General features: G+C 37.9%; 1 protein-coding gene across 4 annotated transcripts in view; it reads right to left on the bottom strand.

Moving 5' to 3' along the window:
* The window catches only part of emid1 (EMI domain containing 1), a 68,264-nt gene that overhangs the window by 15,709 nt on the left and 35,943 nt on the right, over positions 1-16,612 (bottom strand). For all 4 annotated transcript variants that reach the window (XM_056244017.1, XM_056244015.1, XM_056244014.1 and 1 more), the window contains exons 4-7: positions 4,952-5,041; positions 4,432-4,493; positions 4,116-4,242; positions 14-58 (exon numbers count right to left, since the gene is read on the bottom strand). In XM_056244017.1, coding sequence (XP_056099992.1) covers positions 14-58; positions 4,116-4,242; positions 4,432-4,493; positions 4,952-5,041 — 324 coding nt within the window. The remainder of the gene's footprint in view (positions 1-13; positions 59-4,115; positions 4,243-4,431; positions 4,494-4,951; positions 5,042-16,612) is intronic.

The following is a 16,612-nucleotide window of genomic DNA, read 5'->3' as shown; positions in this document are numbered from 1 at the left end:
TAAAACAACTGACCGTCTTTACCAGGTAAGCCATCCTGGCCTTTCTCGCCCTGTGGACCTGGGACAAACACACACAAATGTACAGTTAAACAGGAAGTATAAGGATTCTCCAGATCTTAAAGCAAACTCTGCTCTAGTCAGTAAAAAAGTCAATCTTTTACACTAAAGTATCTTCCAGGCCTGTCATTGGAACAGCCCCACAGCCTGATAAAAATCAGTGGATCAGTGAAGTGCCTGTTGGCAGACACAGCCTAAATAACACTGAGCTCATCATGTGAGATCATCATCTGTGACATCACTGCAGAGACAGGATTCCCTAAAGGAATAATTTATGAACTGATACATTAATTTGTTTACACAATCACTCATGTTATTCTCCCCTTGAAAGATTTTATGATAAAATACAATTTCCTCATGTTTCTCTCCCACCGAGCATCTGGCCATGAACACAGCCACACCATTTCTTTTGCAGGAACATGGCGACTATTTTTAAGAGTAACACAAATCCAACAACCCGTTGTGTTACAAAAACTGTCCCCTTTGAGGATAACCTGAACAGGACCACAAAAGCTTTGTAGTTTAGATCTATATCAGCAACCAGGCAAGGAGAAAAAGGAGATGGACATTTAAACCTCTTTGCCTTTCTCTTCTGGGATATCTTATGATAGACAACCCCACTGGACATGGAAAAAGTCCCACACAGATTTACATTCAGCTTCCCTGAAATCCTGACTGAGGCGCAGGAGGGTGGGGTACGGCTTTATGCTCTGCTAATGTCTTAATCAAACTAACTGCTTGCCAATGTCTGCTCACTTGAAAATAAGCTGGACAAAAGAGCCAGAAATACATCAGGAGGAAACCAGGGACCGCTGTACCTTCATTTTCACTGAAAGCTGCTTGTCTAAAACACAGCTGAATTTACACCGCCACTGTAAAATCAATTATATTTGAGTTTTTATAGATTTATTTATGTTTTTAAGTTGTAAGTTGTAAAGTATAAATTGAATGAGATAAAATAAAAGATTTCAAGGATTACAATTAAGCATCTTCTGAAAGAGTACTTAATTTCCTGATCAAAACACAGGCGAAAAAGAAGCAGAAACAAGCGATAGCATATGTATCAGATGCATATGTAAAATAATGCAATCATCAACATTAAACAGCATATAAATCAAAACTGCCTAAGAATGAAATGTCGACCCAGGATGTGCTACAGAAGCTTTGGGGGTGTTGATGGACTCGATCTACTCCATAGTCTTTGACAAAAGCGCAATTTTCTCAGTTTTTTGCTCAAAATGTAGCTTTTTTTAATGAAACTTACCTACATTCAAGTGCTGATAAAAAAAGAATGCATGAAGCTAGAATAAAACTTTTTTTGTTTGTTTGTTTAAAAGCAGAAGGTCTGTGCTTTCTTTTGAAATATTGCATGTTCATATATTCCTACAATAAAAATGTTCTGAGGGGCCATTAAAGTTTTGTGAAAATGATCAAAAATGCTGGAGCTCGCTGCCAACTTAAAAAAAAAAAAAAAGCGCTGGCAGGGAAAGAGTTAATAACAAGTTTGATAACTTTCTTTCAAATAACAAAAGCAATCTTGAACATTTAAATAAAATACACAATAAAAACAAAGTAAACAAATGAAATCAGGTATCTTTTCTGGTCTGGCATGTTTTAGTTCAAAGTAAAAATGTAAAATAAAATGTAAAAATGTACATTTGTCCACAAATGTTTGAAAATAAATGTGAAGTATTTGATGTTCTTTGACAATCCACAGCGAATAAAAAAAACTGGATTATTCTGCTTTTCCATAAGTGTCACGTATTGTGAATTCGCATTTTCATTCGGCCTGTAATGCAGAATATACACCGTTTTACTAATGTAATGTGCATTCTAAAAATCTAAACAATTTGGATAATAAGATACCTAGGAAAATTCACACTTCAGTATTTTGAAATGCCCGCTATATTGTGCATGTTACCTCAATATACCGACCGCATTACCGAATTCATGCATATGTCTAATTTACATCCACTTTTTCAATTTCAGATGGGCTAAAACAATAATTGTGCATTTTAGTGACGGCCCTGCACAGCACACACAGTTTAAGAGCTCCACACAAATTCCCCATGGAAGCACCAGATTCACTTTCACTCTCTCCATCTGTCTAACCAGCACATGGAAATAATCCCCTGAAGGGTAATTTGTGCCTCATCCTTTCACCACAATCCTTCATGGCTGTGGTATCTCGAATGGATAGAGGTTTGACTTTGCATTGAGGTGAAGAACTTCTGGGCAACAAATCTATTCAATGTTCTGTGTGGAAAGAACTGAATTGCCCTCGATTCGCTGAATAGTTCTGCCAAGTCAGCACAGGGAGGAGGAAAGCTGTATAAGTGCGACAAGGATTTTCTGGATTTTTCTTAACAGTCTCTCTAGTCATTTTAGAAATCTCAGAGGACCCGTCTTTTAATCTCTCCCATACTTCAAGTGATGATAGGATTGAACATGGACAGCGAGGTATAGCCATGGAGTGGGTATGGGGAATTAAGGAATGGGTATTAACTGCTAAAAAGGATGTCTTTCTGCATGAAGGATGCACTTCATATAGTGCTGAAGAGATGATTCATCATTCTCGAAAAGTGTGATTTGATGTCATCAGAGGGAGAAATGGGACAACTACACTATCCATGATCCTAAAGAGAGATCCACCAATCAGTGAAGGGCTACCCTGAACACAGCAGTGACAGTGCACTTCCATGTAGTTCTTTGCCTTTTTTTCTATACTAATACATTTGAATTGATAATCTTTCACGTCAGGTTTACACATCTAATATTACTCTTATGTGTGGATAGAAAAAAATACAGTCAACATTTTCCAGTTTAATATTTTAATAAAATGCTTTGGCTTTAGTACAATACCAAAAGTATAAAAGCCAATTATTATGCAAATATAATATAAGCCAAATCCTAATATCATGCTTTTTTCACTTGGTAAAAACACAATATATATACACCGTTCAAATGTCTGGGGTCAGTTAGTTAGTTAGTTTTAAGCAAGGATACATTCAATTAATCAAAAGTCACAGAAAAGACATTTATAATGTTATAACTATTTATATTTTAAATAAATTCTGTTAAATGCTTTTAACTTTCTATCCATCAAAGAGTAAAAAAAAAATACCATACTTTCTATAAAAATATGAAGCAGCACATCAGTTTTCAACATTGATAATAAAAAGAAATGTTTCTTGAGCAACAAATCAGCATATTAGAATGATTTCTGAAGGATTATGTGACACTGAATTTATATTTTTGGGAGGAGATCATCTTATTTCGGAGTCCTTTTCTTAAAATTTGTTAACATTCGTACAGCGAAATTGAATAGAAAACTATTTCCAGAACAAAGGCGGCTTAAAAAGTCTGTGGTTACTGTTGTGCTCTATTGCCAACAGTTTGGCTGGTGGAAATGACAAGTGTGACACAGTGTCAAGTGCAGTCCTACAGTTTTTCCTACACAATTAGCCCTTTTAAATCTTCACAAGCCTCTTTAATGTTTCAGTGCTACATCTCTATGGCAACTAGCGATGAATTGGTGCGATTCAAAGCCTTATGCACTATGGCATTCCCCCAAAATAAAAACACCCACCGCCATCAACGCTCACACAGTCAAATACACACACAATTTAAATCTACTCTAATCTCTCTGCAGTGAAATCCCCAACAACTGTGCTGGGAGATAAATGAAATGTAGGTGGGTTCTGGGATTATCATTATTGTTATAGGGAATGGGATTATCTCCACATGCTTATTGGCTAATAAAGTTTTCTCCTTAACTGGATGTAAATGGATCCAGTCCTGAACAGTCATTATGAATACACTGCAAACAAGATATTATCTTAGCTGTGGCCAAATGCGTGGCCTTGGACGCTTGACTTTGGTATTGAAAGTGCAATGCTCTATTGTTTGAAATACAGGAAAAATGGCCTTTTGTCTAATGAACATTTTTTGCTCTGTTAAAATCAATGGAACAGGAATGCATGCTTCACATCCAGTCTTAGAGCCAACACCACCACTACATCTGCACTTTAATCTGTAACACAAAGAGATAAACATACCTGCAGGACCCTGAGCCCCAGGAGCACCTTTAGCAGGTGGCGCCCCCATCAGGGAGGAGGAATCATGTTCATTTTTTAATTCCGTTTGACGATGAGAGGTGGAGGCAGGGGCTGTAAGAAGCTGAACCTGGGAGAAAGAGTGGCAGGAAGAGAAAGAGAAGGCAGAAAGAGTGATTGATCAAACAATGTTAATAGGGATTGTTTTGAATGATAATGAAGGACTGAAGTGATAAATAAAACAAAGCTATCAGTGGACACAATTCATTCTTAGTGAATTCCCCCTGAAAGAAGCTCAGAGTGAAAGATGTGACTTTACCTTGGCCTCCAGAGAGCTCACACGATCTGTGAGGGCAGTGATACGACTGCAATTCAGACAGTCTGAGAGAGAGGGACGATAGATAGAGAGAAAGTGGGGGACAGAGACAAAGAGACAAACCATAACCAATTAGATCAATAACAGCTTTCACAGTGTCCCTTCCAAGGTGAGTTCTTTTTAAAGAGAGTTGTGTTTTTTACAAAGTTTTCTGCACGGATCTCTTTAGCACTTGTCAGTTTTTGACGAAGAATAAATTAAATATGCATGCTAAAAAACTAATTAGGAATAAGTTTCAAAGAACAGCACTCAAAATGGCCAACACAGGTGGACTGTTTACTGTTACAAGCTGGTTACATCATTAAGTCTTGCAACAAAGGGCCTAGGGTACAATTTATAACAGTTCCAGATGGACAAGTTGCTTTAAAGGTGTTTTATGACACTTTTGTCTTTTTTGGGCTTTCCATTGCTGAAGTGGAGCATATTTTGAGTTGATAATGGAAATTAGAGGTTTGATTCTTACTCGAGATCTGTTCTCCTGTTTTAGCAGCATGTTTCAGAAATGTAGCCTGTTTCCTTACAGCCTCCTGGGCGACCAGGTTACTCGATGATCCTGCATAAAGAGATTCAATTGGAAAGATGAAGACAGGAAGCAATTTGATACTATATTGATTGTACAGTAGTGACATTTTTTTTTAACTAACACTGTAAAAGTGACGTGTAAATACAACATAAGAAATGCACCAAATCAGCATATTAGAATGATTTCTGAAGGATCATGTGACACTGAAGACTGGAGTAATGGTGCAAAAAATTCAGCTTTGCCATCACAGGAATAAATTACTTTTTAAAAAATATATTAAAATAGAAAACCGTTTTTACCGCCCCAAAATATCCCCCCCCCCCCCCCCCCCCCCCCCCCATATAATTATAATTATATAACATGTTAGGTTTACAATTATACAGTTAGACAATTACATATACTGTTCAAAATGAAAACAAAACATATTTGGACATGTTCTGGTTAACGTTTGTTAATTTTGATGAACTACACCTGTGGTCACTCTGCTGGGATAGTGTGAACTTTCAAAAATGACTAGAAAAGAGAAGTTACAGTAGGTCTAGCATATTCTATAGTTTATCTATTCAATGATATTGGATGCAAATGGAAATACTGTACTTTAGGTATGGAAAAGTTATATCAAAAAAATATACAACTGAACACAAACACACTTGCACTTTATTAGTGTCACAGCTGGATTGCAAAATAAAGATGAAAAGAACAGATATACACCGCAGTCTTTTATTTAACACAGGAACACAAATCACTAGATCAGGAACAGAACAACCCAGTAAAACTTGATAACAGACCATCAACTGAAAGTAACATGGAGCTTAAATACACAGACCAAACTAATTAACAAAATGAACATCAGCAAACATTAATCAAACAATGAATAACCAAAGTAACTAACTGAAAACATAGGAAACAGAGCTGTAGAGCAAACCCACCCAAACATACAAAGAATACAGATCAATGGTTACAGTTAGAAACCAACTTTTCTTTTCTTTTTTTCAAAATCTCTCTGTCCGGATCAAATTTGAAGCCAAGCAGCAGTATGTATTTAACTCATGACTTTGGCTCTGTATAGGGATAGTTACGCTCTGAAAAGCACTAATAATGCTGCTTCGTATCTGCAGGAAAGGCACAGAGGGGCCTCCCTGACAGGTAAGCCCACACAGAACCCTGGCACGAGGGGAAGGAAGGGTCCACAGGGGTGGGCTGAACAGGATACAAATGTGGAGGGAGAAACCTGGAATCGCTTTTCATAAGAGAAACTAATCTTTGGGTATTATATGTTTAATTTTGGCTTAAATCAAATCATTTTATGACAGTTTTTCTCTATCTTCATAGTGATCTTGAGGAGGACAAGGTTACTTGGCAGACAGAAGAAGATAGAGGCTGAATTTTAAAACAATGGTTTCCTTGTACCGTTCAAATAACCTCAATTCATATTCCCCATCTCCTCTCTTTCTTTCTCTTCTTCTATCTTTTTTTTTCAAGGTAGTGAGAAGTTTTAATGCTCCCTGGACTGACCTGATTCAGATTACTTCAGCAAACGTCTCTTATATTAGGCAGTCTGTGGCTAGCTCAGGTGCTCCAGACATAAACAACTGACCCAGTTCAGAGCTTCATTACTGGCAAGGGACAGGAAGTCTGCTCAGCCGGTCTGATGTAGCTAAACCACAGCAGCAGCAGGACCAGAACCAATGAAGTGGCACCTGCCTTGTTCTCAGACCTGGTAAAAGAATCTTGGTCTTGGATTCTCAGAGTGAAAAAGTAATGGGGTCATATGACCAAGTCAGGATGTTAGAAAAATACCGCAATGGAAAAGAAAAATTAGACACTGTTTTTTCAATAGGGTTAGGCTGCCAGTCTTGGTGGGTACATCAAAACAGAATTCAAAGCGGTAGACAAAATGTTTTGTGTTAAATAAACCTCACCAGCGGAGAGAAGGGGATGGTTACAGTTCTGCAGTTAAACCATGAAACATGAGGTAAATGTTCCCTTCAGGAACCTCTTTTGATTTACTTTTTGTGTGTATAGAGGAGACAGAAAGGAAATTACCCATAATGCACTGCTCTAATGGTTGTTTTGTTCGAAATGGCCTTGTGATTTTAAAATATAGACTTTTCCACCTCTCTAATCAGGGCAAGTCTTATACCAAAAGCGACTCTACACAAAAATCTATCTTAACCACATCTAAATGCTAACAACCTTCCATCTCCCAGCAATGACATTGGATGGATAATTCACCCCAAAATTGTCCACACTGCTCTTTTCCATATGCATGTAGGGACCAGGGGCAGTCAAACCTTTGTCCAAAAAAGACAAAAAATGCACCAGTTTTGAATTACTTTAGGGTGTTTTTTTTGTGCTCATTTTTAGAACTAAACAGCCACTGCTTAGAGTTTATTTTTGTTTTATGAAAAAGAACAACCTGCTGTTCCACAAAATATCTTCTTTTGTCTGTGGATTACAAAGGAGACAGGGATGAGTACATGATGACAGAATTTTCATTTTGTGTGAACTATCCTTTTAAAACAAACCTAAATCTATTTTTTAATGTAAATCCAACCCAATTCAATGATATACATCAGGGGTGTCCAGTCCTGCTCCTGGAAAGCCACTGTCCTGCAAAGTTTAGCTTCAACCCTATTAAATACACATGAACCAGCTAATCAAGGTCTTACCATACTAGAAAATAGGTGTGGAGCTAAACTCTGCAGGCCCTCTAGAACCGAGTTTGGACACCCCTGATATACATACATATTTAAAGCTCCATTCATCTACTTATTACATTTAGGATATGAATCAGTATATTTAGCTCAAAGTTTACATTCATCATAAGAATACTGAGCTGAGTGAGAGTCCATCCACCCCTAGATTTGTAATATCCCTATTTGGACTATTAATATACTTCACCTTACGAGTGCCAAGAGTCACGTCAACCTGCAAATGTGTGAGAGATTGACCTCTGACCCCTGGGTGTGTGTGGATGTATACTAGGTGGGAGCAGCCATCGATTTTATCAGCTGGTTTTTAATAACTAGGTTTCCTCTGAGTCTTAAAGGAGCAGAGGGGATGGTGACATCAGAGCATGTAATAAAATCTAACTCTCAAAGCTCTCTAAGAGGTCAGAAGAGGCGCGTGAATGTGTGTGTGTGTGCCCGTATGCTAGATAGTTCAAGGGTTGGAAGCTCTTAACACCATTGCGAGGTCACTTCCTGTTAAGATGCTTGGGAAAAAGCTGGATGGGGTTATCAGCAAGTTCATTTGACTAAAATATCACAGAGGGGAAAGAGTATCCCCAGTACTGAAAAAACACAGTTGATTCTCTTTTTGCCTTCAGGAACAGCATGAAGTGTGGGAGTATTTATCCTGAGAGGTTTTCCTGTTTATCAGCTTATATACAATTAGAGAAGTTCATGGAAGGAAGCGCCTAGCATTTGTGTGTGTGTGTGTGTGTGTGTGTGTGAGGCCTGAGTTATGATGCAGTGTGTGGGGCTACACGTGTTTAGTTAAGTGTGGGTGCACTTATTTTGAAAAACTGTCCATTACACATTAAACCAACTGGTCTTACTGTTGCACTAATCTCATACAGCTGAGTCTTCATATTTCTAATCACTGGACAGAAAGACAGTCATCATACAGAGATCATTCTCTTCAGGCTCAGGTTAAGGGCATTAGGATGATGACATTATTGATCTGTCATACAAGCAGCTGAGGAAACAGAGGTGTGTGCCTGGAGAATTATGGGTATGCAGTGGGCTACTATAACTCATAGGAATATTGTTCCTTGCTCAGCCCTGAATTTAATAATGGCCCAAGGTCAGCCCTTAATACTCCTCTCAAAATAAAAATAAACCAAGGCACACTTTGTCACAGGACGGCACAGAAAGTTCATCCTCTAGAGAAGTGATCCCCAATTCTAAACCTAATCTTAACCATTAACAACTAAAATAACAGGAAAATCATAGGCTGATAAGAATGGGGGGAAATCCACTAACTCAAGTCCTAACAAGGATTTCCTATATTCCAAACAAATGTCTTGGCGTTTCTTTTTCTTTTTTAATTATAATAAATAAAACTATAATTTTCAGTTTCATTCCAAAATGTTCTATGTAAAGAAAACAAAATAATTATTAAATACATCCCAAAACTATACATTTAAATTTAGATAAATAAAAAAATCCATTTTACAAAGACAACACTTTGCTGTGATGACTAAACATCTGAAGGGTTTCGTGCACTATTATGGGTTTAGAGTACAACTGGCTTCAAACTAAACTGAGGCTTTATTTAACCTGATTAAACTCTGAGTATAGTAGAGAGGAGAAATGAGGCTGGCCGAGCACACAGCTGTAGACGAGCGGGGAGAAATAACAGGGAAAATAAGGAGTCTCCATCCATCTCTGTCAGCGAAGACTGCTGCCCTCAGCACCACAAGCTCATTAGAGACCAGGTGGAAGTGATGAAAGCAGGTGAGGTGGGTGTGTATGTCTGCATGAGGGTGTGTGTGTGGGATGGAGAAGTTTAAGTCATGCTAGCTCTTTTTTCATAAGATCCGCCCTATAGAATGTCAAGTCTACAGGGAGTCGCTTGTGCTGAGAAAGCACTCTGTGTTTTAAGATAGAGTGGAGACCTTGTATCTCTCTCTCTCTCTCTCTCTCTCTGTTAAACACAGACTACATTGTTTCTGAGCTCTTCAGAATAAGTGCCCATATAGCTCAAGGTTGAAAGGGACCGCTGATGTTCATAATCAACCTCGAGCCGTATGGACATTAACCCACAACTTCAAGAGACATCCCGTCCCTGACTTTCTTTCACCTGCAGAACACAAAATATATTTTAAAGAATGTTTTTGTCCATACAATGAAAGTAAATATGGTCATATAGTCATATATGAAAAGTCATGTAGGTTTAGAATGACATGACGACGGTGAGTAAATTATGACAGAAATGTCCCTTTTAGACCGAAAACAGATGTATTTGCAAAAAGCAGCACACACCTGCCCAAGAAACATATAATGACTACTTGGTGCAGCCTTGGAGGTCTTGGAACAGACCAAAGCCAAGCTAGAACAGACGGAGAGAGGGAGTGACGGATGGAAATGAAGAGGAGGTGGGCGAACTCACCTCCTACATATACATACGTCTCACCTCATCAGTCAACATTCCCTCATGATCACACAAACACACTTTAGTCTGGCTTCACACACTCCCAGACACGTCACGTTTAATCAAGACCTAGTCTGACTACAACTACCGGTAATGCAATTGCTGCAAAACAAAACTATAGAAAGACAGTAAGCGACAACTTTGATTGTTTATATATGCAGTGGGGTCCAGAAGTCTGAAAGCACTAATGAAAATACTTCAATTTAGCATTTTTGTAATTTAACACCAGGATAACAATTTGAGCGAAAATTTGAATTGAAAATGTAATATAATATTGAAGCATAAGCAATATCACAAGGCTGTAATGACACAGCCATGCTGATATTCAGAAAAAACAGCATGATTGCCAGCGAAATACTGCTTTTATAAAACAATTCAATAAACAAGAATTAAATATTGAGTAACTTACAAACACTCATGTTGTGCTGTAGTACATCTAAAAAAATCATGATCCTAACCGTTATCATTTTTTGAATGCTTAGCTTAAAATATGATGCTATTTTAAAAGTTCATTATTTTGGTTATTGGGTGTAATGGAATAGCTTAACATGCTTTAACGTAAAAAAAAAACCATTATTTTTCACATATTGTACATTGCAGCTCCTCTATTCCTAGTCTGTCTGAAACGCTCTGATTTCTACAAAGCCCCTCCTTCCAAAAAGCTCAGAGTTCTCTGATTGGCCAGCTGACCGAGTGCGTTGTGATTGGCCAAACACCTCAAGCGTTTGTCGTAAATGTAATGCCCCTCACCATAGTCATGAGCTTCTAATCTAAAGCATTTGTAAACAGTTAATAATAATGTAGTCAATTTAACGATATCAGTTCGAACCTGAATATATATACTGCATATATAAACTCTCCCAGGTTCAGGAAGCTGTCCTCTGAAAAATGTGATGTGCCCAAGCAAACTTTTGGGTTGTACTGCTCAAGAACAGCTTTATAAATAAATCTTAACACTCTAAAGAACCTCTGAAAGCAAAAGCAGTTTTGCATTAGCATCCAAACACAGAGCATCTCCGTGACATGACGACAACACAACAATTCACTGAAACCTCATCTTTTATCTTTGGAAAGGCATTATGCTAATAGTGACGTAGATTGAGGAAGTAATATCTGGACTTCGATCGAAGCATTTTGAGCAGATCTGGATCTCTGTTCTCAGTTAGATAGTAATCGCAATTTGGGAGCCACTGAGCTTTGTAACTTTGCAGATTGTATGCACAAACAGATGCATTACATACTAAAGCTTAATATGCCCCTTTTAAAGGTAAACAGTGCTCATAAACGGCTGTTGAGATGGTATTCACACTTGAAACGGAGTAGAGACTTGTTCCCGGAAACAGTCTTGATTATGTCACAAGCGGATATAGGCTAAAATAGTTCCACACAGAGCTGCAGTAGAACCGTTGTGAGTCTCTGAGGAACACACAGTAGCAGTGTTTGGTAACCTGCAGAATAATTTGTCTCTTGTTTAATGACCTATAAATAGTGAAGAATTAAAAATAATTTTTTAAATATTAATTTTTGAGTAAAAATTTGTTTTTTCTTAAAAAAATTAAAATAAATAAACAACTTGTTTTCAGATTTAAAGACTCCCGGAGTATTTTTTGACTCCCGTAACTTTTTGGACCCCTCTGTACATGCCATCACAGTAGCAGTAGGCCTACTAAAGTACTAAAGTTTGCAGACATGAGTGTTTCTCAGTCAGCGGGGCGACAACAGCTACTCATCCTGTGTCAGTTAATCGCCCCTCCTCTAAATGTGTGCCTGTCATAAGCATCTAGATGTGCACGAAAGCAGAAAGCCTTTAATATTTTACAGGAAAAGAAAACTATCTCTTTTTTCTCGCTATTTGCTATACTGTAGGCCTACATTTCCCCTCAGTCCACCCAATATTAAGTTTGCTTTACTTTTTCATTTTACTCTTGGAATTAATAGGATTTAAGGCTTTTTCTAGGACATTTTTAACCTTAAAAGTGTTTCACTCTAACCCTAGAGCAACAGCAAATCTCGCTGGCACACACTTTGAACAAAGTGGACCATTTAAAATTATGACACAATGAAGCAATGAAGGAGGTTTTGTTAGTGTTCACCTGTGGAAAATCCGGTTAATAAAGAGTTGCTAAGGTGCTTGGAGTGGTAGTTAATACGTTGCCTGACAGTCAGGGTCATGTGCCATTTATATTCCAATCCAATTCTTGAAATTGTACTGCATTTCAATTGTGGCAGCAAACAGTATGCAGAACTACTATCAATTGTTACGTAAGAAAGTAAATTTAAAATCCATGGAAATTCAAAGAAATTCATATAACTGTATTTTTGTTGCTTTTTAAAAGATGGTTGCTAAAGTGCTCTGGGAGATTGCTAGGTGGTTGCTTACAGGTCTCCTTGACCACTTGCTTTAGTAAGCACCACTAATCAATGGTGTCTAAAAAGTGGTTTCCTGAATAACAGTGTCAGGTTTTAAACCACTTAAGCTTCTTCTCTTATAAATATCTGAGAAAAAGATTCTAGAAGAGGAGGCTGCCCTCCATCTGCTTTGATATCTTCTGGCCTCTGTGTAGAAACAGATTTTGAAGAGTACAAGATGGAAACACTTTTCTACAGGAGACAAACGGTCATGTGGTGTCTGTGGAAGATCTAAAACAAGCCCTGGGAGCATGTGTAACCATGTAGGCCACAGACCAGTACCGTAAGCTCCTGCGATGAGACGTTCACACCGCAGAACCGCCTCTTGGTTCTTTGACACTTCCTCCCACACTAAGAAAACAGATGTTAAACAGAACGAAGGCTGGCCCACTTGTCCTTATTTATAAGGTAGAAACTCAAAACAGCTTTTCTACTCCCATCTTGAAACACAATCCCCTTTCATGTCTTTGTCTCGTGACCTCTGCTGACCTTGTGTCAGACCCGCATCGCATCATCTCACTTGTGCCCTACTTGTCTCGCACAATTTCCTTGAACCCTTTCACTTCCGCAATTCAGTAGCCGACACCTCCTCTCGTTCCAATCGCCTCCTAAAAGAAAAAACAGTGGGCGCTACTGAAAAACTGGTCTGTCTGAACCACAGAATGTTGTTTGTGAGCGAGACAGGCAGGGAGGGGATCATCTTGGCTACCCACACCAACCACTCCAAACACTCCACAGTCATTAACCACATTAACTCCACCATCCCGTATCCGGGATAAAAAAACTTCGTTATGATGTTCGTACGTTCTTTTTATAGACTTCCCGATAAGCCATGGTATCATTCATGGTATCATTTGAAAGCTTAGAATCTAAACTTTACAAAGAATACCATCACTTTCGTTTTTATGATACATATAAAATGAAATATTAGCTTAAATATGCATTGGTCCCAGGCAAAAAAATCCGCTTTATGATTGCGAAGAAATCTTTCTACAAATATTTATTTTTCATATATTTCACAAAACAGTCAAATCATATATAACAAGAAAGCTCTCATTCTAAGGAATTTGTCGATGTAGGTTATTACATTGTGAGACAATCATAGATCGAAATATCCTCAAAAGAATCGCGCAGTGAAATACAATAAAACAGAAAAGACAGATACAAGTATCACATTCCTGCTCCGATGTCGGCTTCAGTCAGCCGCAAACAGCCACATAATCTATATCACCTTTTAGCTTAGGATGTTATCTTTCAAATGAGACCATTTTCACGTTTCTGTGAGCTTTCGTTGGTGAGAAAACCCTTTTCGAACGAACTGAGTGCAGCCACGCTCTGAGCGCGCAAGACACAGGATCTTCAAGTCATCCGTTGACGCGCGCGAGTCTACTTGTTCAACTGCAAAGGCACATCCAAATACTATATATATCTAACCGGAACTCGCGTCAGAAAGGAGACGGACCTTTAGCCGGAGCCGGAACTGTCTGAATGAGGGGAATCCCCAGGCAATCCCACTGACGCGCATGCTGACGCGCTGCTCCCTTGGAGAGACCTGATCACTTCCGGGTTGCCGGCGAGATCTTTATTTACTAATATATCTGCAAGTTTGCGTGTGTTTTTATAGTTTGTGAACTGTTTTGATTTCTATAATTGCATATAGCAAGATAAAAGCATTGATAAAAGCGATCTTTGTAAGTGCAACCGGTTTCTAAATTTGGAGAAATTTGGAGTGGCCATGCAAGACTGTTTGGGTACGTACTGTATAACTTTGTTTTTTTCAGCATTTACAATGTTTATATACATTTTTTGATAAAGGTATTGTTAGTTTGAAATGTGAAAGCACAGCAACCAATCTGATAAACTATTATTTGAAAATAATTGTCAAACGTTTTGGATATTGAAACGAAAGTATGATTGCGCAATAGTTGCGCAATAGTCCAACTTTACATAAGTTGAATAAAATGGTTATTTCAGTAAATCTACATTTTGATATTGTGAAATGGATATTATTACAGTGCAGAAACTATGTATAAACAGTGATTTCTTTGTTTCAGGTTCTGTTGAAGATTGAAGATGTGGCACTGTTGGCACAGTGTTGGCACAGCTGGCATCACATCTCCAGGAGGCTGGCCGGTGATGTTGAGGTGATGCACAACACAGGTGTCAAACCTGATGCCCATATAATGAATGATATAAATCTGGAGGATGAGGATCCTGTTCTACATTGTAATAGACCACAGATTTTAGGCAAATAATGTGTCAAATGATAAGTCTTGTATCTTCTGAAAGAATAAAATGATCAAAATCATAAAGCGCCTATTTTTTTCTTTTTGTTTACTATAGCACAGACAACATATACTATAATATTTATCACATTCAGCACTGTTTTATATAATTTCAAAGGGTTTTCTGTCAAATTACACTGGAATATTGCAAATGGACCACTGTGTATAGCTATGAGCAGAGTTTAGATTTGGGTAGGTGGAAATTACATAAAAAAAAGGTAATATTCCTCCCTTCAGAATTATTTGAATATCTTTTTCATTTTTTATTATAGAGAAAAAATTCTTTTTTCCAGTGTTTGCTGTCATCTAGAGGAAATAGCCATACTTGTCTGCAGGTAGCTAGAGCCCACAGGGCCTGAGTTATACACTTTCAAAAATGAATTTAAAATAAAAAAATAAAAAAGCGCCTCTTTTTTTGTGTGTTTATTAAAGCTCAGACAACATATACTTAAATGTTTATCACTTTTAGCACTGTTTTATGAAAGTGCAAAGGGTTTACTGTAAAATGACACCAAAACTGTGTATTTAGGCCAAAGTATGTGGCAATGGGAAGCTTTTTAATTTGGGTAGGCCAAATCCAGGCGGAAATCCCCAAAAATGGCAAGGATTTAAACCTCTCAGCTCAGTGGACACGCCACCACAAGAGATTCACAAAACAAGCACAGGAAAACAACGCCTGCCACAAATAGGACCTCACAAAATCAGCTCCTTAGCGCGCAAGAAATTAGCAGAGGCATCAAAGAACAGAGCCTTAAAAAAGTAAATGAGAGCCTAAAAGTAGCAAGTACCACCAATACAGACTTTAAATGAGAAGAAAGAGCTGTATTTGTTCTATTGTGCCAGAAATAGTAATCTTATTTAAGTTGCTTTGTTGCAAAAACAGCCAACAGTTTTATGATCAAAGAACAGTTTTATGAACAGGCTTATATATATATATATATATATACACACACACACACACACACGTAACAATGTTCAATAAGCAGTGTAATATTGTAATATTTTATTATGATTTTTTATATTAATAATCGGAATAACCTAGGGATGCACAATGTATTGCTGCCATATCAGTTATGTATAAGCAATAAGCCACTTGAGGTTGTGCGTTATAATGATTTATTCAGGGACTCATGCCAAAAAAAAAACACACCCATTACCTGTGGTAAAATCATTGTGACGCATAGCCTCAAGTGGCTTATTGTTATAATTGAAGAAGAGAAGAGAAAGAGATTTTGTGGTTTGTGTGAAGATCGAGGTCAGAAACACTATTATTAATGTGGCATGTCCTCCTAAACCACTCGCCAAAACAGACAGTCTAAAAATGACACAGACTCAGATCCTCTGAGGGACTTGCTTGTTCCATAAGAAAAAAAGATCTTAACCAAAATGATTCCACTAAATCTAATGCCTGTGTTGTTAGATTCAGCAGAGGTTTTATTGAGTTAGCTCACAGTAAGGTCAGACCATATTCACAAAGTATTTTTGGCCACCAGCTGCATTGCAAAGTACAGCATGACTTTTAACAAGACCTTCAGGCTGTATGAGCGCAGCACAGATGGCCAAATCTCATCCCACCTTTAACCCCCCAAAAATAACATAAACATTTTGAGGTCCACTACAAAAACACTGTTACTATGGCAACACTATAACTATTGCGTCAAGTCCAGGAACTATATCATTATGATGGTACAGCACTAAATGCTCGTTGTTCCAATATTCCTCGCAGCATCTCCTGTCTCAATCACAG

Source organism: Rhinichthys klamathensis, unplaced genomic scaffold, assembly GCF_029890125.1.
Source record: "Rhinichthys klamathensis goyatoka isolate OS25496 unplaced genomic scaffold, OSU_Roscu_1.1 h1tg000899l_1, whole genome shotgun sequence".
NCBI lineage: Eukaryota > Metazoa > Chordata > Actinopteri > Cypriniformes > Leuciscidae > Rhinichthys > Rhinichthys klamathensis.
This window is presented reverse-complemented; position numbering and strand designations above follow the sequence as displayed.